General features: G+C 43.8%; 1 protein-coding gene across 1 annotated transcript in view; it reads right to left on the bottom strand.

Moving 5' to 3' along the window:
• The window catches only part of BBS4 (Bardet-Biedl syndrome 4), a gene marked incomplete at its 3' end in the record, with an annotated part of 40859 nt that overhangs the window by 2435 nt on the left and 14346 nt on the right, over window positions 1-24078 (bottom strand). Inside the window, exons 3-13 of the mRNA XM_082489061.1 lie at window positions 18722-18801; window positions 14716-14779; window positions 13813-13924; window positions 13130-13202; window positions 11201-11254; window positions 9251-9378; window positions 7370-7424; window positions 5802-5870; window positions 4425-4577; window positions 4121-4292; window positions 3575-3644 (exon numbers count right to left, since the gene is read on the bottom strand). Coding sequence (XP_082345187.1) covers window positions 3575-3644; window positions 4121-4292; window positions 4425-4577; window positions 5802-5870; window positions 7370-7424; window positions 9251-9378; window positions 11201-11254; window positions 13130-13202; window positions 13813-13924; window positions 14716-14779; window positions 18722-18801 — 1030 coding nt within the window. The remainder of the gene's footprint in view (window positions 1-3574; window positions 3645-4120; window positions 4293-4424; window positions 4578-5801; window positions 5871-7369; window positions 7425-9250; window positions 9379-11200; window positions 11255-13129; window positions 13203-13812; window positions 13925-14715; window positions 14780-18721; window positions 18802-24078) is intronic.

Genomic DNA, 24078 nt, shown 5'->3' with positions numbered 1-24078 from the left:
CTCTCACCCCAAATCCGATGCGGGGCTGCACAACCAGAGTCCTTTGGGAACACAATAGAGTCCCACGTGCTGGTTGAGAGCAAATGATCCCAGTGTCAATGACAATACAAACAACTCTGCCAACTGCCTTACCCCCGCAAGGCTCTTCTCTGCGACAGCCAATTCTCTGCACTTGGGGACAATCTCAGGACTGTCCTTAGGAAGCGCCTGGTCTCCCAGCCCCTTGCTCCTGGGGCAGGGAGAGCAGCGACGGGGGCTTTCATCATGCTGTGAAAGCTGATCTCTGCTCTGACTTATCTCAGGCCCAGTTTGTAGGAGAGCAGCTTGTCATGGGATGGGGCAGTGGAACAAACTCATCCTTATTGATTGTATTTTACAACCCAACATGCTACAGAAAATGCTGTTTACATTTCATTTTCCTCACCTCTTCTCTCTCGTTCACCCAGTAAAAGCATACATAATTGTATGTACTGTTATATAGAAACAGTAGGCGATACCTATTAACGCAGGACTCGAAGAGAAGCCCAGCACCGCAGATAACCCTGTTATCCTGCACAGTCCTGCCTCCCCTCCTGAGGCAGAACATATGAAGATTTCAAAAAGGCAGAATCGCTCCATATATTCTCATTTTCCACAGTATCCATTTTCTTCACAAGGATACATTAACCCTGAACAGCAACTTTTCATCTGGCACAGTCAGGAGTGTGAGCAAACTAAACCGCAGGGAAAGAGCGAGCTGACTCCCTTGGCTTTGTAATTGGTAAGTGAAACTCTCGGAGATCTGATCCTTCCTTAATTGCCTGACAAACTGCTCTGACCATTCTTTAGCGGTCTGAATTCCACCCTTATTCTGGAGAAGCAAAACGCATGGGTATTACCTGACAAAGAAGTGAAATGCAAGAGGGCCACCGACCCCAGCAGGGGAGCTCCTGCAGATGCTCGGCTCGTCCAGGCTGCAGGACGAGACCTGGAGGACCAGAGGGTGCACTTGGCCAGAGCAGGGGACGCGCTGTCCAGGGGTGCATGGAAGAGCGCCGTCTGCCCGCAGCTTCCTGCAGAGGAGCCGCACACGTGTGTCTGTCACCGCACACAGGGCAGTGAGAGATGCTTATCGAGAGTTTGCTCGATAAATGCGAGTGAGGGACGGGTGCCCTCTCCTGGAGTCTGGCAGGGATAACTGGAGCCATCCAAGGGCTCCAGCACCCACGCCTCGGGGGCCAAGACAGAGAGAACATCCTTTGTGAGAAGTGCAGAAGGGAAGGCTGCTGCTAACGCTGTTCATTAAATAGAAAAGCGTCATTTGCAGGCCATGACTATCCATCCTCGGTAAGTTCTATGGCAGCGCTGCAAGAAAGACGACTATTAGAAGAAATCTGATAGCATTTATAACCATTGCTTTGCCTTTAACTGAGAAACTGGAACGTGGATCCTCCCACAAAAAAAAACACAACCCAACTCCTCACTGTCTTTGCCCAAGCAAAGGAACAAATGCATGAAAAAATAAATATCAAAACCCCATCTCTTCTGGGGGAAAAAAAAAAAGCCAAAAAATAAAATACAAAACCCCAAAGCCACACAATAAAACACTGAAAACAGAGATCAGACAGATCTGGGAACAGCCAGGTTTAAAATTAATTGAACCTTATCAAGCTAATTCGCCTTCAAGAGCTGAGAAGCAGTATGACAGGCCGAAAAATCAATAGCTAAATAACCACAGAAAGAAAGGAGAGCTATGAGCTAGAACCAGTACTAAGAAGAAACACCTTTTTTTAAAGATTTTTCCAAGCCGCTTTCCATTCCAGACCCCAGCAGGGCACCTCGGCCAAATGTCACAGCACTGCTATAAAAGTATTTATGGCAGTGGAAACAAACAGGGCTACCTTCATCCCAGCCAAACACTTCGTAATATGCCAGCAAAGAAAGCCTGTGGGGACACGGATTCAGCCGCACAACAACCGTCTAAAATATATGACATGTTGGCTGAACAAGCCTAACAAAGTCTGGATGTTCCTCCCAGCAGTCCACTTGGCGTTCCTTTTTGCTTTGATGAGGGTTTATTTTCCCAGTAAGACTATATAGCTGTAGCATCACAGCAGTCCCAAATATTTAGGCAAAGTTGTAGGGCTAAATTTCTATTCCTTCTATTTGATCAAAGCACGCGAATTTCATGACTAAGCAGTCTGAGCATTCTTTAAGGTCCTCTACTGCCTTGCTAGGCGTGGAAGGGTGATGAGGAAAGCCAGGCAAAGGAGCTGCCGGGACTTAGTCGGTGATGTTGGTAGGAACGACCGATGCTCAACTGCAAAACGCTCTCGCACTGCGATACATTGATACATCTTTAACCATAGTTTGCACGGGTTCGGTTCCTCTGAGGAGGTTGCACAGACCTACTGATGTTCGAAACAGATGTAGAAATAATATTTAAACCCGCTTTGTAATTCTGTCCATGCGGAAGGATGAAGAGCTTCCATGCCAGATGTGCGCTGGCTGTGCAGGGCTAACTGAGGCAAGAGCTCCGGCACGCGTGTATGCCATGTAACTCCCACTAAACACCTCAGCACCTCTTTGCAAACAGAACTGCACTACAGGGTCAAACACTATTTTTTAGAAACCTGCCGCTCTTTATTATGGGTTTAGGAACTTCCAGAATCCCCAGAATTAAGCCTGGCCGGTGCACCTAGGTTAGAGAAGAGAGAGGAAAAGGGACCAGCATCTCCTCATGCCACCTTGTGGTGGCCACTGCAGATGGAAAGAGTGTTTTTGCCACAGCTCTGCCGCCAGCATACAGGCTCCTGGACTCAGGAGCACTGTGCTGGCTGCTCTAAGTGTGCAAATATTCACAGTAAATTGGGGAGATGAATCACCATCTAATCACCTACTAGTTAAAATACGAAAAGGAAAAAAGAAAGGTAAAGTAAAGCAGACCCAGGGAGCCAAGACTATTCATAGATCTGAGACCAACGTGTTTTTCTGACTGAAACGATGAAATACTGCACGGTTCATTTTAATGTTTCTGAAACCAAGTGCTCTGATTTTAAGTGCTAGATTGCAAACCCAGACATTGTTAACAAAATGGAGGGAAAAGGGCTACACTGTTGCCCTTTTATATGCCCACGTTCTCCCAGCTAAAATCTCTCTGCGCAGTTCAGCACTGGCTTTATCCCAAGCCTCTCATCGCCCTGCAGACTGCTCAAACTTTGGGTTACAAAATATTCCGGGATGACTGGTTTTCTTCTCTTGAATCTGCTTCACTGTGTATAAATATTCGCTGCAATCCAAAGTCATCACCACTGACTCACTAACTAGACAGCAAAATAAAAACCAGCTTTAGGTTGGCCTGAAACAAAATTTCTCTTTCATTTTTTGGAGCTGACCTGAATTTATTAAATAATAATAATAAAAAAAAAAAAAAAGGTGTTTTTTAAACAGGGACTTGCACAGCTGCAGGAATAAAAATGTTTCCCTACTGCAAACTATTAGGGTCAAAGTAGAGAGAGGGACAAAGCACGCAAAGGAAACCAGGCGAGGGAGGCAAAGCAACGCGATCGAAGTGCCAGCGAGGATGAAGACTTACTTGTCCAGTGCCACGGCTTGCTCGTAGGAACGTTTTGCATTCTCAACGTCTTCAAGGTTTGTCAGGGCAACTGTACCAAAGCAAAACGTACACACGCAAGTCGACGCTTCACAAGGATTTCATTTTTAGGACAATTCTGAATGTCATTAGATGGTAACAGAAATAGGTGCTAGCAGGGTTGCCTGGAGTGCTGCCAGGATTAACCCTACTAATCTCACATTTGACAAAGATTTGTCCGCTTGATCCCAAAAATGTCTGTTGCTGGAAATCCACACCCACTCCTTAGGCAACCCAAACCCAAACTCTTATACGTAGAAAATATTTCCTAATATTTAATCTGGATCTGACTGCAATTTAACCTTACTATTCACCACAGAGAGAGCACAGACGATTTGGACTTTAGACTCATCAGTACCCTACTGGGGAACAGCTTCTTACTATAGCCTTTATCCAGTATTTGTTTACTTCAGCCCAAATTTTCTCTCTTTAATGTTGCATCCCCTAGGCTGGATATCCACCAGAGCAGGGTAACGGAGCGTTGCGTACCTGCAAGGAGCATATACAGCTCTCCCATCTTGGGCTGGAAGTTGATGGCAGCGCTAAGGAAGTGGAAAGCAGACGCGTACTGCTGCATCGTGAGGTGGACTAACCCCAAATTGTACAAGATCTTCCAGTCAAAGGGATCCAAGTAGTTTGCCCGCTTCAGGCAGCTGATAGCCTTCAAAAAAGGAATAAGTGTGCTGTAACACAGCCCACCCAGAACAGACCTCCCATCTCTGCCACAAGAGGAATCTTGTTCTTGCGTGAAGTCAGCTACAGGTAAAAAAAAGAAAGGAAACCAGATACTTACTGCTACGTATTTCTTCTTCCCGAAGAAGCACATCCCAATGTTGTTCCAGAGCGGGGGGCTTTCAGGCACGGTGCTGGCTACCACCCTGTATTTGGAGAGGGCAACATCATAATCTCCATGGGCCTGCATCATGCTGCCAGCTGCCAAGGTAGCCTTTGAGAGAAGACAAGCGACCAGCTGAGGAGCTGCACTTCCCCAAATATAGCAAGAAGATAACAGGACATAATTAATAAACAAAGCCATTTCAAGAGCAAACATTTAACTTTTCTGGGTGTTTCCTTCTAGGGGCTGCCGAGACTAACAGTGGGGAGCAGATGTGGACTCTAGAATCTCCCAACATATAGCAGAAGACAGGGTAAAGAAGGCACTCAAGTCTCTTTCTTCCTGCACCACCTCAATCATAACTGTCTCGGAAATATTGCAAGATGGCAAGTGTTTAGAGTGTGTTTTGGGGTGATAGTAGTATCCCCTAGAGTCGGAGTCTCTGAGAAGATCTATGCACTAATAGTTTCTTTATACCAACAAGGACAGATAGAAATAGTTCTGGTGCAAGTTAACCGGAGCAAGCAAGACATACGCAGCAAAGCTAGCCTAGTTCACACTGACTGATACTGCAAATTAATGGAAATATGCATGGGGAAAAAAAAAGCAAGTGATTGCAACACGCTATAACCCACACTAGTTAAGTCCTTTATAATATTCCATAGTGACAAGTAAAATTTGTAAGTGTAGAGGTGTTTTCACAATAACATTCAGCTTGCATTCATATATCATTTATCAACCCCACATTTCAATACTCTACATCGTTAACATTGTACGGAAGGAAAAAGAGGCAGAGAGAAATGAAGTAACATGGCTAAAAAGGGAAGCAGTTTCACCATCAGGAAAGAAACCTAGATGTCAAGCTCGGCCTTCCAGACCAGAGCCAAGGAAAAGTCACATCTGTATACAGCAGCTGGAAGCACAGACAGTTATTAGCAGATGAGAGAATAATATAACAGAATATCACCTGTATGGTGTCCAGGAGTCACAGGGACCCAGGAACAGCTCTTGGCATTTTTGAAACAATGTCTACAACATTTGCTTTGCAAAGTAAATTCCATTTGTTTTCATCCATTTGCGACTTCAGATTAAAAACCAAAGGCATCAATTTAACATCCCATATTCTGCCCCCTCCCCTCTCCCTACCTCCACACACATCCAACACATCCACACATCAGGGAAAGGTCCCAGAAATGTATTTCGGATTAAGCTTTCTGGGCATGATCCTTTTCAGCCTCTCCAGACTAAGACCCTGGCAAAGCTCTGACACTGGAATTAGCTTTAAGAGGTGTCTCATCATCATTCAGCTGGTTCGTTTCCCATTCCTCATGATACCTTGTAGTTGCCTGGGTCGTAAGTAAGCGCGTTTCCAAGGTGTTCAAAAGCCTTCTGGTAATCCCCAACCTGGGAAAAGAAGTAAATAAGCATCAGAAATTCAGGAGCAAGGGGGGTTAAGAAGAAGAGCACGTGCTTTTTGGGCACTAGAATTTCTGGTTCAGTTAAAACAAATATTCTGAAAAGTGAATTTTACAGTGCTCCCATTATACACACGTGTTCTTGTTTGATAATTTACACAACAGATTTATTTACAAAACAAATTTATTTTGCCGGGCTGGATTCACTGTTCTGACCAAACCAAAGTTGTCCATATAGTTTGTGCTCTGACTTTTCTATACAGAAGTGAGCTGTGGGGTGGTATTTCTCTGATTCTTCCTCTCTTCCAGAAAAGAGGCCAACAAATTGCTACTCTGCACATCCTCAATTCCCTCACTTCTCAGGGCACTTTTTTCATGGGAAAAAGTGTCCTCTTGTCTTCTAATGGACTGCAAGTGTTAGTGGGCATGACTGTGTCCATATATAAGCACACGACTGCTTAGAATCCCTTAAATCCTACTGGTTTCAATTGAGTTATGCCAGAATTGTACCATCCAAACAAGATAAAATTCTGGGTACTGGTGTCCTTTTTTGGTCACAAAGATTCATGAAAAGCCCATCTGTCACTCCAGCATTTGTACTGATGCATCAGATCCCAGTACCTTCTGTAATTAACAGCAAGTGGGAAAGCTGTAGAAGCATTTTTAAAACTCTGGAAGGTGAGTATGCATCCAGAGAGACAAGACAAACTGAACAAATGAATCGCAGCACAGAGAACTGGGGGCCAAATTTACAAGGCGAACGTTATACTCACATGACTTCTACTTTACAGATTCCCCTTTCCGTGTCATATTCCCTTCTAAATCTACGCATAGCCACTTAAGACATTCAAGGCTCCTACTGAATTTCCCTATCTCTAGAGCACGACAACGTTTTTCAAGACCTACATTTTATTCTTGAGCATCTAAACAATTAGGGAAACGGTTAAGGATCTTTCCAATTCAGCACTTGGTGCAAGTTTTCTAGCCCATCAGGCAATACCGCCTATTCTTCTTCGCTTGTTCACTCCTTGGGAAGCTTACTTTTGGTATAATCAGATGGTCCTTCCCATACATTTTACAGACGCGAGTGATAAGCATGCCTTTGTAATTTAAATCGATTCCAATTGTCTTCTACGGTGCATTAACACTAACAATTTCATGGCTGCTTTTGTAGGCGAATATAACTTGCTAGATTCCTGCTCCAGAAACAAGGTAATGACTAGTCATGTTTTGTTATACTTGGAGGATTTATAACAGAATTAGGGCGGTTGCCAAACAGAATTCCTGCTCTGGCTCAGGTCCAGGAAATCAACTTGCTTTTAGCAGCAAAAGGACAAAAGAAGATACAGAAAAGCAAGCTCTGTCATATTAAATGCAGTCTTTAGAGAAACGTGCAAGTCATAGAAAGGAGGATAGAAATTAACTCTGTAAAAAAATCCTTGGTCATTTTGAAAATAAGTTCACGTAATAGCTAACAGTTTTCAGTACCTGCAAGTAAAGTAACCCCAGTGTTGTAAGGAGGTCTGTGTTTTCTGGAGAAAACCTGTAATACAAAAGCCGGAGAGTCACATTGTTTATTAGCCCTTCTAGAATGAGGTAAAAACAGAACATGGAATAATGATGCTACATTACACTAGTATCACTCCAGGAAATTAACTGTTATTATTAAACGCAAATATTAGAACAATTGCCACCATGGGGACTTCCTTTGAACAATATTAAACCTAGATATAAATGAAAAGTTGACATAGCTCTGTGAAATAGATCTGGATGCATAATAAGATACCGTGGTTTTGCTAAGCTTCAAAAGAGAGTGTGCATCAGTGACCCGGAAATACAAAATGGGATTTTCCACCGTCTCCCATAAACCACCCTGTAAATCCACCCCAAGCCTCTTGGGCCACGTAGGACAGGCAATCCCGAGCATTTCTGATGGATCCTACACACGCTCATTGTCAGACCTTTAATTCACCCTATAAAAAGATTACAAACCCGGTTTCACCGACCAGCTGTGGACTGCTCCCCACGGCTTTGTGCTACGCTGCAGCCCACAGACCAGAGTGCTCAGACGGGCACTACTGGCTAATGTATCTGTGGCCGTACACACCACTCCGTTCAGCACAGAGAAGCTTGAAAAAATCCATCCCAACAGCTTTCAAGTACTATATGCAACTCCCAACCTTTCACTGCTAGCATGAGGTTCACACAGCAATATTGCGAACCCTTTTAAAAGCACCCCCATTCCCAGTAGCTTTTGAAGACACAAATAGGATGAAAACAACAAAGAAAAGGCAAAAAGAGACACTGTATTTGTGACCTCGCTCACCTTAACAGAAGTTTTCGATTCCTTGCTATCAAGACTTAAGAAATCTAATATGCACACTCACACTGGCACCTTTACACCTCAACCAGAACAAAACCACCTGTGCCTAACGGCATATAACCACAGAGCAATGAAAGACTATCCCGGAGCTGGTAACAGCAGGGAAAATCTAATAGGCAGATGAGAACAAAAAAAAAAACAAAACAAAAAAAAAAAGAAAAAAGAAAAAAACAGGATTGAGGAAGAGGGGAGGGCAGGGGGCACTGAGATAAGAAATATAAACCTGGTAAGATGCTTAGCAAGGATTATTTACGTAATAAACATTCTAGATTAGTCCAAAAGTCTATCCAACCTAATATACTGTCAGACAGCAGCCAGAAGCAGACGTGTAAGGAAACAGTATGTGAAAAGAGCCAGTACAAACTGTAGATCCTATACGGGCTTCCAGCATGCTCCTGCCTTTCTTTAGTGTTTGCCTCCATTACAAAACTCCATTTTAAAAGCACTGGTAAATCAGATGCTGAGGAATGCCCTAAAACAAGATAGGTCGGTACTGAGAAACAGTGACGGGGTGGGAGAAACTCACTGTGCACCAACCCATCTCTAGTCTGCCTACTCACACGCTTTCAAACATAAATCAATCCAAGCGAAAACAGCGTGTGAAACCCAGCGATTGATTTTTGACAGACGATCGGGGTTAGAGAGACACCCGGAGTTAGATCTTTTTGGTAGATAAAACCTTTGGGATTTATGAAGTCAGTTTTGGATAGGGTTTGCTCCCAGGCATCTCTATCCATTTGTTTTTCCACTTTTTTTTGGCAGACCTTCAAACAGCTACCTTCTTCCCTGACACATTGTCAGTGGGAGGAGGACTACAGCTGAGAGCAGAGACAGCTGAAGAGCTTGAAAGTGCCAGCTTTGCACAGAGACACTATAATTACCATTAGCTTTTTAATCATGTCCTCAATTCAGATCTGGGACTCCAATCAAATTTCTCCTGGCATAGGATGGAACATGGGCAGATAGAAAAAGGGATATATCCTTACTCTACGGCTTTTTTATAGACTTCAATGGCTTTATCCATCTCCCCCTCCAATAGGTGAATTTTCCCCAGCATCATGTAGGTCAGATCATGCCTGTTGAGCTCCAGGGCATTGTTTAGCTGGTCTCGTGCCTAAACACACAATCACGGAAAACAAAAAAAAAATCATAGTAAGTGATTACAGAGTCCTCAGTGAGGCAACAGCCCAAGAGCAATCCCCAGCAGCTAGCAAAAGGGAACAGCTAACACCCCCAGAGCTCGGAAAACCCTGCTAGCAAAACCCAACCCAGCTAATTGTTGAAACGAGTTCTGCATCCGGAGCCGTGTGCTTTTAGGGACAGAAAAAGGCAATGAGGCTTGCTTCAAGCCAAGAGAAGAGGCAATGATCTCCCAAGGAGGAGAGAAGCACGGGCCTGTTCCTCTATTTGAATTTGTTTGGTTGGAGGGAATCTCCAGATTTGTTAGGTTAACAGGTACATTACAGTTTATTTTTCGCTAAAATGCTTATTCCAGCAACGAGCATGGATCGCCAAGTAAATAAGAGGAGTGAATCAGCTCGTCAGGCACACTCCAATCCCCTGCAACGGGAGACACTTGGAAGCATGTCTTCCTCTTACTTCCACAGGCCTTGCCAGCAGGACAGAAAAGTATGTTTGCTGTCTCTGAACACATGATATATTAGAAAGAAAAACGCTGACACAGTAACGGAATTCTGCAATATGGGATATCCGTTACCAGTAACTACTGAAGAGACAGTCATCCCCAAGGGCTTCATTGTATTTTAGACATCCTCATGGAAGTACGGCTGCCCGGGGTGACCAGTACATCTCAGACTTATGGAAAAGCTGAGAGGACAGCAGGTTCCAGTTTGGAAGGCATTACTGCAGACAACAAATCCCAAGTATGGACCTGTACCCGAGAGCTCCTTGCTTTATAGCGATGCCTCGAAGAGGGAATGCAGCAGGGGTTTGCTGTGAGGGCCACGGCACTCCACCAGAGAGAGCAGCAGGGAGCAGTTGATCCAAAGCGGGAACAAAAGTTTTCTAAATGCTGTTTTTTTCTCTTACAGAGTAAGCCCACAGGATCAGAGACAGCTCAGCACTCACCACGAGCACCTAGGACAGGGTTAAGTGAAGAGCTGAACATGGCAAGCTCAGACCTGGGAACAAAACTCCATTTCAAGCTTCCAAGGAGCTCTTTATTAGCTACAAAGCCAATAAATTTAGTACTGCCCACACTGCAGCTCTTTTGTGACTTTTGTTCCAGGCTTGGTGGAGCTTCAGGCACAGGAGGAAATCCTTTCCAGGAAGGAAAAAAATATCCTTTCCTTTTCCTCCAGCAAACCAACCCTGTAACTCTTCCCACTGAATCCTGCCAGACTCAAGGGGCAGCAAGTTTTCCTTCAGAAACTCTCTGCACGAGGTGCAGCAGTTTGAGCCATATGCTGCAGAAACGGTTTGGGTCTTCACCATCACACTTCTCTTTCTTCAAGAAGATGTAACTGGTACGCTCTATGGATTGCTGCTCCTCACCAAACCAGCAGTGTTTATGGTTCTGGTTTTAAAAAGCTCGGAAACAGAAGCGGCTCTTGTTGGAACACAGCTGGTTTTCTGTCTAGTTTGAGGCAGCTCTCTGAGGTCTCTCAAACATTCCCCTTAAAACCAGAAACACTCTCTGAAAAATCTGAGTTCAGAAAAAGCCTCCTGGCCAGCAACAAGGCTAACCTCCGTTTCGCTCTTATCCAACTTCACTAACTTGCAGCTGACTCAAAGTAATTCAACATGCAAACAAAAACCAAGACAGCTCACAAACTTTTCCTCCCAGAAACAAACACTGAAGCAAAAAAAACTTCCTTAATACCTATCACTGCAAACGACCCACTTCAAACTCTCAGAGAGTGAAATTTCTGGGAACGCTGCTTCCCATGTGTCAGGTACGTAAGCATTTGCATTACCTTGTTGAAGTGTTTCAAGTACATGTAGCACACACCCAGGTTGTGGCTGATCTCCTGTAACAAAAAACACAACAAAACCCCCAAAAGCAAATGAGCATGAGGTCTGAGATATGCGCTACAGAATTTGTCGGTGATAACAGTCATCAGTGACCTGGATGGGGACACCACTGTGCCTGCCTACGCCCTTCTGGCTTTGTAGATCAAGTAAAACTATAAATTCAAGTTGCTTCAGGAACCTACAGAGTTTAAGTATGATTGGACACAAAAGACTACAGGCCACCGAGACAGAAACACAGAGATGATGACAGTCTCTTTGGAGGAGAAGTAGCAAAGACTGGTTTCTTCACCGGGATGTGAGTCAGTTCCCAGGGAGATCTCTCACGCCAGGTAAGCTGGCTTCTGGGTGGCTCTCAATCTAGCTGTACGCTCATTAGGATATGCAAAATGCTGCACCCAGCTGAACAAAATTTGAAGATGTGCCTAATTTTCCAAAATAGAAGTTGAGCATGAGAAGGGCTGATGCTCTGGCATCTTAAAACAATTTTGCAACAGAATAGGAAGATCCCTTGGGGATCCTAACCATGGTAGTGACACTGCAGAGAACAATCATGCCTCTAATTCATCACCGAAAGTTTAACAGACAAGCTACTTCCAACCTTCCCCTCCCTGGCACATCTTGGGGACCTGAAAAGCAAGGCACACAAGTTCCTCGTTTCTATTCTGGTGAGCATTTCACTGCTTCATCGGTTTAGACAGCCTTGACCTTTAAGAGGAAACACTCTTATTTCCCCATTAACCCTCTTAGAATGGTATTTTCCTCCACACAGTCTCTCCAACTGTGGAGAAGAGTAATGAATCAGTAACTCCTGGACTTGCAGAATGAGACAGCACAAGGGAAGAGCACAGGCTGGCTCCTCTTCCAGTGCTGAGCCCGGTATGGGAAACAGCTCACCAAAATACCCACTGAAGGCTGCCTGCTGTGGCTGCAGATAGGGTTTACAGGCATGCCAAGCACATACTGCAGGTAGCTTGGTTAGCTACGGGAATGCAAGCTTGAAAGAAGACCCACCGTATAAAAGGTTTCTCAGTTGTCTGGCACAGGATAAATTGAATAATACCAAATGTATCCTTGTATCATGTTTGAATTTGAGACATACCGAGCAGCAGAAGTCCGGCTAAAGTCAGTGAGTGCCTGATGTCTCAGGGAACAAGATCACGTGTAGCAAGTCTATCTTAGAAACAACTTCCACAGGCAAAACAGTCACTTGCAGAAGCCTGCCCACAGCTAACTGCATGCCACGTCCTCTCTCCTCTCACCCACTGTCCCACGTTTCCCTTTGCAATGCTCTTCCTTCACTTTTTGTCTTCTTATATAGAAGAGCTAATTTAATTATTGCTCCTGTCGCTATCAGCCTACGTTTTTCCAAAACAGGTAATGCTTGGTAGGCAACAAGTAACCCCCTCGGCTAGTTTGAGGGTAATCTTTTCCAACGGTGTTTTGCATTATAAAACAATTCCCAATTACTCAAGCAAGTTTTAATGATAACTGAGGGTTTCCAAACAGGGAGCCACCTCCCATATTTGCCTTAAGGTAATTTAGCTCTTTGTACTGTATATGGCTATGTTAATACTAATACCTCGCAAAGCTCAAACACGTTGCTCGATTCTTTGTGCCCCGAGACAAGGTGTAGGATTTCGCAGGCAGAAATGACGCCTTGCTCCTGTGATCCAACCCAGCGGCTGCAGCGGCTCATCCCTGCTCGTGAGCCCGTGCTAAAAGGCAATGCCTCTCAGCCCTGCAGCTCCTCCTCCGCTCAGACCGCAGGCAGCATCAGCTCACCCTTGCTTGGAACAAGTTCGCAGCTGTGTTCATAAAACTGCAGAAACATCTACAGACTACAATAACCTGCAACTCACTGAAACACTTACCCAGTCCTTTTCATCGAGTTTAGCTGCTTCATTGTACACTTCAATGGCTGCCTTGTGCTTCCCCAAAAGAAACCTGTGAAAGCATTTCAATTTTTATTTTTTCTTGCTCTGAAACCCTGCTGTGCAACCACTATCACCTTTGCCAGTGAGAAATTACGCTATTTGCTCGTTGTCCAGAGACCCGCATGAGAAGCTCTGAGAAGTTTACAATCTCGGCAATATTACAACCTGAGCACCACTCCCTCTCAGGGCCAAGGTCATCAATCCTGTGAGATGCTGAGGCACTCCCCAACGTTACTGGAGAGGCAAGGAATGAATTCACAGGCTCTGCAGCCTGCCTTTGTCTCAAATGAAAAAGACAGGACACCCAGAGACAGACAGGGGTTTGCAGGGCAAGTTTACACAGCTCTAGTCAGCACCTTTAGCTCTGGAGCTGGAGATCAGTGTGTTACCTCTCTTGCTTAAAGCACAGAGAAAAAGAAAATACAATGGCAGCCAGGCAGATAACAGAGATTCTGCTTTTAAAGGTAACCCACGCTTCTGGAAACCAACTCCAGTGTTGATAAGGAGGGAAGCATGTTTGGAATTAAGCAGCCTGGGATTTTGCTTGATGCCTGGGAGAAAAACAAAACATGGAAGGTCCTGGGTGGCACATCAAAGAGAAACAATAAAACACCACTCACAGCGATCGTGCCACCTGCTTGAGGTTGTCAGCGCTTCGAGGGTTCAGAATGGAACATGTCTGAAAAAGTTCAAGAGATTCTTGAATCTTCCCCTCCAAGCGAAATATCAAAGCTGTAAGACAACATATACCAGGCAAATTAGTCCATTATCTGCAGGAAAAACACACCTCTCTGACAGCAGGGAAAGAAAGGGGAATACAGATATATTATAACAACGCTTATTTGGTCTTTCCCCCTCCTGCAGCAACCTCAGGCAGAAGCCGTGTCTGAGTGCAGAATGACAACGCGCGCAAAGGACTTGTGGTTGCTTGGAAAAAATTCTGTTCTTTACAGCAAAGGCAGCTTTAAACCCTGGCAAATTGGTCATTAAGATGAGATCTGGATTTTAGCCCCCCCCCCCCCCCCCCAGTTTCTACAGGATGTAGTATGTCCTTGGCCAACAAATTTCTGCTGTCCCCCACCACAGCACTTTGAATTGCAATGCCAAGTTTAGGGCACATTTTTTAGGGGACAGAGGGCAGGACAAGAGGAGGAAGATCACCCTTAAAGCAAACAGGAAAACAGCCATCACCTGAGGCAGGTAGCTCTAACAGAAAAGATGCATCTGTAATGCAATCAAACACACAACCCAAGCTCACATCAGCACACTGAAGGTCAAGAGCCAAGGAGGAATGGGTGACAAACTCATCGATACAGAGAAAACAGAAAATCTAACGTGCCCATCCATGTGAAAATCCCAAACTTCTAAACTAGACCTAGCAAGCAGAAAAAAAAAACCAACTCTTTTTTATGTACGAATTTTATATGTTTCTATCATCTGTTCCCCTTCTTATCTCTGTATCTCAAATCAGAAGTAACTTGCTTTAGCAAAATGAAGACTTTTGGCAGCCTCTTGCGACATACCTTGAACGTAGACTGCATATTCACACAGCCCGTGAGACTCCTGGAGCTGCTCTTTGATGACAGCCTGAAATGACAAAGTGCAGAGAGTACATCATAACAAATGCAGACTCCCTCACCAAAAAGCCCGTTAGCTGGTTCACTATTACCCCATTACTAAACAGCAGCACGGCAACTTTCAGAAGAATATAAACCCTTCAAATATTTTAATAAAGGCAGTCCCTACAGAAGAAAATTGATTTCTGACTGACCGAATACCTTCTGCAACCTTGATTTGGAAATTTTTTTTTGTATGTGTTACATATAGCTGTGCTGTATCTATGTTTATTGCAGAATGCCCTAATATAACTTGATTTCAAACATCATGCAACATGCGGATGGACACAGTTCTACCTTCTACGATCATAAAGGTGGTATCACACAGGACATGACAACTACAACATTCATTTAATTGGAATTTGTGCTTAGAAAAGTCAGCATTAATATAAAATTTATGGCTAGTTACTGCAATATACTATATTAAAATGCTGCAAGAGAGGTAAACTGTCATCATTTTAACAAAGGTAAGGACAGACATTCAGTTTCACTTACAGAAACCACAACCCCACATATAACAAAGGCACTAGACTGTGGCTGAGACAACTACAAGAGTGCACAGAAGAGTACAAGCTCATCACTGTGCGTGAAGAGCACTGTGCCAGGAATACTGTAGCCCTTTTAGTATTTCTCTGTTCATTCCTATTACCAAAGATAATTAGATACTACCTGGGGAAAATGCCACAAGGAATCTCTGAAAGCATCCTCTGCTGATAAGGGTATCTACTTTAGCCCCTTTGTGAAGAAATAAATTGAACTGGAGCAACTGCAGCTGAGTCAATGAAAGCCAAACGAACAACCAACCAGTACAAGGGAAAAGGAAGGGGAAAAAAAACCTGATGAAAATGTAAATTCTCGCTGGCTGCATTCATGCAGCTGACTGTTTGGGGTGCGGGTGCAGTTTGGCTATATTCCAGAGTCACGCATGACCCAAAATTATAAAACTGGTTGAAAAGAGTGACCTTTGGGAGGGTGAGTGCTGTGGGGACGAACCAAGAGCATCATTTCTGCTCTGAGACTCCTCTTTTGCTTGAAAGTGGAAGAGGGGGAAAGAAAGATGTCTGGACTAGCAATAACCTGGTGCTCATCTGGCACTTCTGTATGATCAGTACCAGCATCTGCCTCCGAGACGAATATAAATGAATGACCTGAAAACAAGGAGGAAAATTGAACCCCAAATATAGCATGTAGAAGGAAAGCAGGGTGTGAAGGCAAGGAGGGTTCTTACTGACAATCCTCACTCGTGAAAAGAAAACTAAAGAGAGGAAGGAAACAGAGGAACAAGTCTAGGCTGCTCTTCCCCTCAGATCTGTATCTGCTAATACATCTCTATTATACTCTGTACAAAGTACATTATTATAGGACATTCAACTCAGACATAACCAAGCACCTCCTGAACACGGATACTCTATATTGCTCCACCTACATAAACCCAGTCTCTCAGAGCAAGAGAGGGCAACAGAGAGCTATCTTTTAGAAAGATCTGATTAATTTTATAAGCCCTAAAAAATCCCATGGCAAAAGGCCTTGAGCTGAGAAATATGATCTGTAATCCCAGCTTTTCCTCCCAAGTTTATTTAACTCGCCGACAGAATTTAGACATACTGGCAGGAGACCAACCAGCATGAGCGTTTTTAATTAATTAAAAGCATCTGGTAATTTTAATAATCCCTTCCTCGCACATAACAGAAGCAGAAGATTTCCGTTGTGAAAAAAAAAAAAAAACCAAACCACGACAACAAGCAGTTAGGGGGCAGGGCTGGAGTTGGTGCTGCAAGCAGAAAACACAGTTTATTAGCTTTGCATGTGAAGAGCGAGAGCCGAGTGACGATCAATGCTTAGCAGGGCCCGTCCCTCTGCTCCCCCTGCTCCTCTCTGCCTGCGTGATCGCAGGGGATGCTGCAGCCGCAGGCTCCGGGGGATGTTTGCCTTGCACCTTACTGGATTAGGAGGAGAGGCGAATCAAACAGGCAGCGTTATTAATCTCTCGCTGTAACGAGCAGCAAAATTTGTCAAAAGCTTGGCAACACCAAAATAGACACAGGAGTGGCACTGTAAGGGTTAACATCAATTTTATGCCTTCACTTTGGGGAGCTAATGTTGGCAAACAAACAGGTTTTTTTCTTGGTCTTTTACATCCTTGAAAATTACGGGAGCTTTTAAAATCATGTTAGGGATGAGGCGTTTCAAAGCACTGAGTGGGAAAGGGAGTCTAGCAAGATTCAGACCAAAATTAATGGTATCACAGGTCACTCGTTTCTTAGCCGAGTCTTAAAAGAGAATTAATGGACTTTAACGAATGCCCAAACTATAGTGAAATCAAGGAATTTACAGCAATTTAAGCCACCGGGGATACTGTCAATACCTCTTTCATTTTTAAAGGTATTATCCCCAAACAGCATGTTTGGGACTGTCTGTGCTTATCACAAGGGCAAGCACCCGGGGCATCCAGGTTAGATCCGTAACCTCACATAAGACCAGTGGAAAGAGAGAGACAACCAGAGGGCAGCTCAGCCCACCGAAGATCTTAATCGCCTTTTGGACGTGCCTATCACTCCTCAGGGACTGCAGAAGCATCCTAGCATGCTGAGGTTCCTACCTTCTTTGGGACAAACCCAGGCCTCTGAGCACACATCCATCACATGTGGGCAAAAGGATGGGAGATCATTTAACCTGCTATAGTTTGGAGCAAAACTCCTCCACCTTTACTGCAAAAACCCTACTTTGTGAGTAAAAAGCTTTGCTGCCTTTTACTTTGCCACCTACTGCGAAGTTGGCCTGCCAAGCAAAAGGGCATTAGCTGTCTTCTCTCGATTTTTTTCCCCGTATTTTGCTTGCTTCCATGACTGATTTAGATGTGGAGAAGTCAACGTTGCTGTTATATCATCCACTTGGTTATTTTCTTTGTTTCCCTGAGCTGTACATCTTTTCCACACTCTGTGATTCTACATCACATCACAGCAACAGTAAAAGTACACAATCAGAGACCAAAAAAATGCAGTCACATCAGCAGAAAAGGGAAACAATTTTCAATTTAGATTTCTAGTCCAACTTTTGTTTACATCTATTTAAACCAAGATCTGAGAGGAAATCACTCTGCTGATGATACAACCCTCCCGGCTCCATTAATTAAGAGCTAAATGAATTTCCTCTGGCCTGCCACTTTCCTAAGCACCCCCAGGAGTTCTCCAACAGCGAGAGACAAGTCCTGACCAACCCCGCTGTTTCAGAAGGAAAACTGTCTTTTCAGATCTTCTTTGCACATGACAGAAGCAGAAAGGCAACTCTTATTCCCCTCCTCCTGCCCACTGGCACATCATCTTCAATAGCGTGTGTTCATTTTATCAGGAAAACACAGCATTTAATAGATTTGCTATTTCCTTAGTCCACTTACTCTTATATCCAAAATCAAACAACCACTACCAAGCCACCCACCAAACCCAGGAGAAATTAAAGGGTGCAATGTAGCATGTGTAAAATGAAAGAACTGCGTGCAAGGGTAACCAAGATCTTTATTTTTTGGACTTGGTAGTAACGTTATACTCAACTGAAGTGTTTTTCATAGCATCTCTATAGTACCATTGAGAGACCTGCACTATGGAACTGTGTTATTATCAGTTTGGAAGTCCCTATTCATCACTTGGAACAAGAGAGGTTTGCAATTCTTTCCATTTTTCCACTCCTGAAAACATACTGAGCTCACAGATTGCTCCAGAGAACTGCACGCATGAATGAATCCTGAAAGTAGCCAACGACTTGTGAACACTAAAGTTATTTTACTTGTATTTTCTCCTGGTCCTCTTATTCCAAAAGAAGTCAGGAAAGAGGGTGGTTTGAAAACGGGTATGAAAACTATCATTTGATAACGTTAGTAAAATACTTCCTAAAGCAAAGTCTCAAAAGCAGCTCTTACCTTACACTCGTCGTAGTCTCTGCGAACATACAGCAGATAAATCAACCAGTTTTTCCTCTCTAGGATTGGTAACTCCGGTGCTACATGTAAAATATTAAGAGAATACAGGAAATCAGACTAAGCAGCAGAGAAACTAGGCACAGCACAGAGATATTCTGAACCACCCGATCTGCAAGCACAACTAATTCAAGAACAGCAATTGCACCGGGCAGTGCAATTAATCATTTGACTTGAAGCCTGGAATGCGGACATACAACCAGTGTCCAGTTTCATTTTACTTCTCAAAGTGATGGATAAAACGTGTTGCTCAAGATAGACACTAAATAAGACCTCTTAGCAGAAAACCACCAGCTCGAAAGACTTGAGGCATCGGCTCCTTCTGGTGCAGTCACTGGAGCAAACAGCTCCAAGCACCAACTACGCGCACATTTTAATTCAACATTAATGCTGGTCTGATGAAATCAGTTCTTTCAAATATGCAAGAAGCAGCTCGGGGGAAACGAGTTGGATCCACATTTTGGAACTAGGGCAGAAGAATAAAAGGTCTTTAAAATAAATTTCTGGGAGTGAGTGAGAAGGAAATGGGCGATAGGCACAAAAGGAGACTTTGGAGATGTTGCTGGTCTGAAGGTGTGAATAATTTAAAGAGGTCAAACTTAGTTCTTTGAAACTGTGAAGGGACTCTGAAACATCACAGGTCTGAGATACTGTGAAGCTACTGGCAGAAAAATGTATTTGATGCAGTGGAGGAGAAAGACTTGCGCTCCGGCATTTCAATCCTAAGCAGCTTGCAGCAGTAATTATGGCAAATCACGAATGGATGTTGCTTAGTGATATTCACGTTGGGTTTAAAAGTTTAACACACTGCTGTGCATTTCATTAAGGCTTGAAATGTATTGCTTGTTACTCGTTTCTACAGTTCAGATGCTGGTAGCTGAGAGGTAACCATAGCAACTGGCAAAAAAGCTATCTGTTTGCAAGTCAATATTATGACAGAAGTGCAGAAGCAAAGCGAAGCGAGGGCCGTCGCAGGAGCCGGGGCAGCGGCGAGGGCGATACGGCACCAGCCCACCTTCTCCCAGCCCCGCAGAGCTCGGCACAGACCCCACCACCATCGGAGATGCAGGCGCAGCTTCCAGCAACCCAGAGGAGAAGGTTTGAAGTGGTCCCCGGTCCTCTCTGCCAGCCGGCAGCAAGGGCCACGATCAGATGTAAGGAGGAAGAAACTCTGCAGCTGGAAGGACTGAATCACGTCGGGAGACGTTATCGGGGCAAAGTGTTATTATCTTTTAGAAATGCTGAGCTTTAATTACGCGAGGACTGCACCTGCGGCGAGTAGCAAACATCTCTCAAGCATACCAGGCTCTCCCCCACATTTCACACCAAGTCTAGCATGACTGAGAGCACTTAAAAACAACTAGAATTTCTTCTGCTGATGAAAAAAAACATCGTAAAGCCATTCTGGTTTTGGTTAGTTTTCCTTTTTTTAAGTTCTAGAATAACCAGCCAGGTTTATACTAAGATGAAGCTGAGATTTAAGTGTACACACCGGCAATTTAAGGTCAAATACCTTATAAAGTAGGTGCTACTACCCTAAAAACAAATAGAAAAATCACAATCCAAACAAAAAAGAAATATAAACAAGCTAAGCTTATAGAAATACACAGATCAAGGATCCAAATGCTCTCAAATTCTGCTTTACTGTGTGATATCTTTGTCAATAAGGCATTTTAATATGCATGTTCTCAGATCTGATTAATTGATTTCTGATTATAGAATCATAGAACGGTTTAGGTTGGAAGGGACCTTAAAGATCATCTAGTTCAAACCCCCCTGCCATGGCCACGACTTCAATGTTTTCCATTCGTCCTTCTTAAGGTGAAACCATGAAGGGAAGAGTTAAAAGGCTGCCTACATTGCCACAAATTTATTGAAAAAACACTATTTCATAAAAAGCCTAGAGTGCTGCTGTTCTGAAGCCAGTTGAGGGATTACCAAATTCATTAACAGACTTGTAATGACTTCCCTGGGTAAGTTATTACAGGTGCCAGGGTTTGACAGAACTTTCTTTTCTGAGAAAGGCAGCACTTGGGGATACTAGAAATGAACTGCAGGAAGCGACTGGACTTGGGTGCTCTTCCTGCGTAGTGTGCCCTGGTGCCACTGTCCGACACGAAATACTGAACCAGATGTGTGCCTTGGGCCCTTCATGCTTTTTTTCGTAAGCACGGATTTAAGAGTAGACTTTGCAAACTCTATTTAACCATAAAGATTTTTATTGCAGTCAAAACTAAAGTATACTTTGGCATTTTGTGCCTACTAATACAGCTTAAAATTACAAAACCCTGCATCATTATATACAATGAGAACTATCTTCAATAGGGATTAATCAGAAGACTCTCCAGACATACTCCACCTGGTCTCCAGCCATCTACAGTGTATGCCTTACTGGGAGGTTAAAAAGAAATAGAGCGTACCATTAAAGGTTAAAATGTGCAGAAAAGCTACCTGGCTGGGGTATGTTGCCAGTTGAGATGGGAAAGACTAAATTATGTTAGATCCTACATGAATGTTTTGGGCTAAGCTTAGAGAACAGTGCATCAGCGAGCGGATGGAAGATCAGTTGTTTAATTCCCAAAGGAAAGAGCTTTTTCACACTTCTAAGACTGGAGGGACATTATACTCCACTCCCACACGACAGAAATGCCTGCTGAGACCAGGGTTGGGAAGGAAGAAATGCTGAACGTCAGAGCGAGCACTGAGCAGAGTATCAAGCTGTAAAAGAAAAGGGTAAAACAGACACCGACTGCCTTCTGGGTCTGAGACTGCAAAAACCCAGAGGAGTTACCTAAAAGAGCCGGGCTGGAGAGAAAACAAAGAAATCAAAACACACCAGAAGACACAGAAGTGAACAGTGTTCACATCTGCAGAGATAAAATAGTTTTGCTTCCCCTGGCAATACGCGGAGCTAAGGAAAATGATGTGGAATTGAGAAAACACATGGAGTTTTTATGCTTCTAAAACTCATTTGGAAATAGCAACAAGCCTGGTTGAGGAGACATTACCCTCCTTTTTTCTTTTCTTTTTCCCTAAGACAAGCAAATTTTAAAAATGGAAACAATTCCAATGTCTTTCAAAAAAGATGTCTAGATTAATTCAAAGCTATAAGTGAATATTATATCTGAATACAAAGCAAACACAAAGATTCATAGAAGAAGGTTGATAGACTCCCTGAATCTATTCCAGAAACAAAATGTGAACAGTTTGACCCCTTCTCTGAATAAATCCGACATAAACACCATGAACCAAAGCTAGTGTGGATCCCACAGAGGACTGAGAAGAGAGGAAGGGCATAGAAATTGTGAGAAAATTAATATATTTGTCACAGGAACATGTGTGAGCCACAAAAAAAAAAAAGGCTGGGGTAGTAAAGGATTATTACCAGGCTCTATATTCTATTCAGAAAGAAGTCACGCAAATTAATTATACACCTCTCCAGAGCCACAACCATCTCAATCCGTATTTCTGTTTTTCCATGAAAGCAGTCTGGTGCATTTATCTCCCGTAGGTCTGCTCCCTCAACCTGCTGATAAGGGCTGTCCCCAGTGCAAAGGGTCACTGTGTTTTTCTGAAGTAAAGGGATATACAAATCCCTGGCTATTTGGGACTCTAACTCCAGAGAACGGGAATAAAACATTCTGTGCTTTCCGAAAGGGCATGATTCAATCATTGCTGGTCCTAATACCCATGTATTTTTTCCAAGTTTAATACTTATCCACAGAGTGCCTGACAAATAACCCCACGCAGACCATGTGTGTCGCTCAGCTCTTGCTCCATCGGCCTGAACAGTGACGTACGGCTGGATCCGGCCACGGGGGCTGCTACGAGGGGCACAAGAACAGAAAGAAGGACTGGCAGCACGTTTCATTCTTCTCAAGTACAAGGATGATCAGGAACGGTGGAGGCTCCATATGGCATATAACGGTTTACTATCTCATACTAATTAGAGCCGGGAACACACACTACCGCAACCAGTTGCTCAGAAGCTTTCTTCATGGGGAAAGGCCACCGAATTTGGCCTCGCCAGGAGAAGCTGAGCATATTCATCAAGTCCCTCAGGCTGCCTACGTTGTAATTTTCCACCTCCTTCAATGTACAAACCTACATAAGTTCCTCGTATGTAATTAACAGGGATCATATAAAAATGTGCGCTGCTTTGTCACCTTTCGCAGAGCCCTTGCAAACAACCCAGGCACTACACGGATGTAGGGACTACAGGTTAGAAAATAGTAGTTTATACCATTCTAGCAGTGGAAAAAAAGCCCATTATTTTCTGTAAATCAATCTGCTCAAGGGCCAGCCCACGAAAATGCAATTATCCAAAAACTTGGTATCTGCAGTGAAAAGGGTTTATAACTTGCATAATTATCTTTCGGCCTCTCTTTTCTGGGATTACGGAAGTCTAGTCTCATTAAGCAACTGCGACAGGGCGCCAGGCGCCAAATATATGATTAAGTACCTCAGTCGAGAGACATGCCAGTTTCTGTGAAGTGTTTTGATTGAATTCAAAAGGGAATCCATCTGATCCCCCACTTTCTCGATGGCCAGTGATTGATTGCACGACCCACTTCCAGCAACGTGATTTTTCTTTCTGACAATGCTCCTTTAAGGAAGCCACTGGAGCAGAAACCCCGACAGAATCGGAGTAAGATCATCAGGTTTGTATCTACGCTGCGCTATCATCACTCTTTGCTTTATTCATCCTCTTATAGATTTTCTCAAAGGACCGGGGAAAAAAAATATAATCAGAGTTATTCCCTTTTGTGTAAACCTCCCTAGGAAATTATTTTCTGCTTGCATCTTCATATTGGGTAATTATAGCTTAGCTATGAACTATCAAACAGTGGGTTTTAGATTTAATAAAAGGGCTTTGAAATTGCTGTCATGTAAATAGTGAGGAGGGAAAAAAAGCCCCAGAAGGCTCCTATCAGACTTCATGGGGGAAGCGATTGCTAAAGCACCAGCCATCCTCTCAAAGAAACTGCCAGGTGCAAAGAGACCGCTTTTGCTGTGGCCACAGCCAGGGTAAAGTGCATTTCGACGTAACTGCCCAACTGTAGCCATCGGGCAGCTTTGCACCTTATTTTCTCCAGCGTGCAAACTGCCAGGTGCCTGGAGCACCCTAGCACCCTTCCCGTCAAAAGCACAGATCAGCTATGGCTCTCTGAGGTGGAGAAGGAGCTCGAGAACACATTTTAGTCTCATCAAACTGAAAATAACAGATCAGAGCCCAGCTCTTAATCCACCCAGCTAATTGGAAAGAGCCTGAGCCCCAGCTCACTCCCCGTCCATCCAGT

The sequence above is a fragment of the Vanellus vanellus genome, assembly GCF_965231255.1.
Source record: "Vanellus vanellus genome assembly, chromosome: 11".
In the NCBI taxonomy this organism is placed as follows: domain Eukaryota; kingdom Metazoa; phylum Chordata; class Aves; order Charadriiformes; family Charadriidae; genus Vanellus; species Vanellus vanellus.
This window is presented reverse-complemented; position numbering and strand designations above follow the sequence as displayed.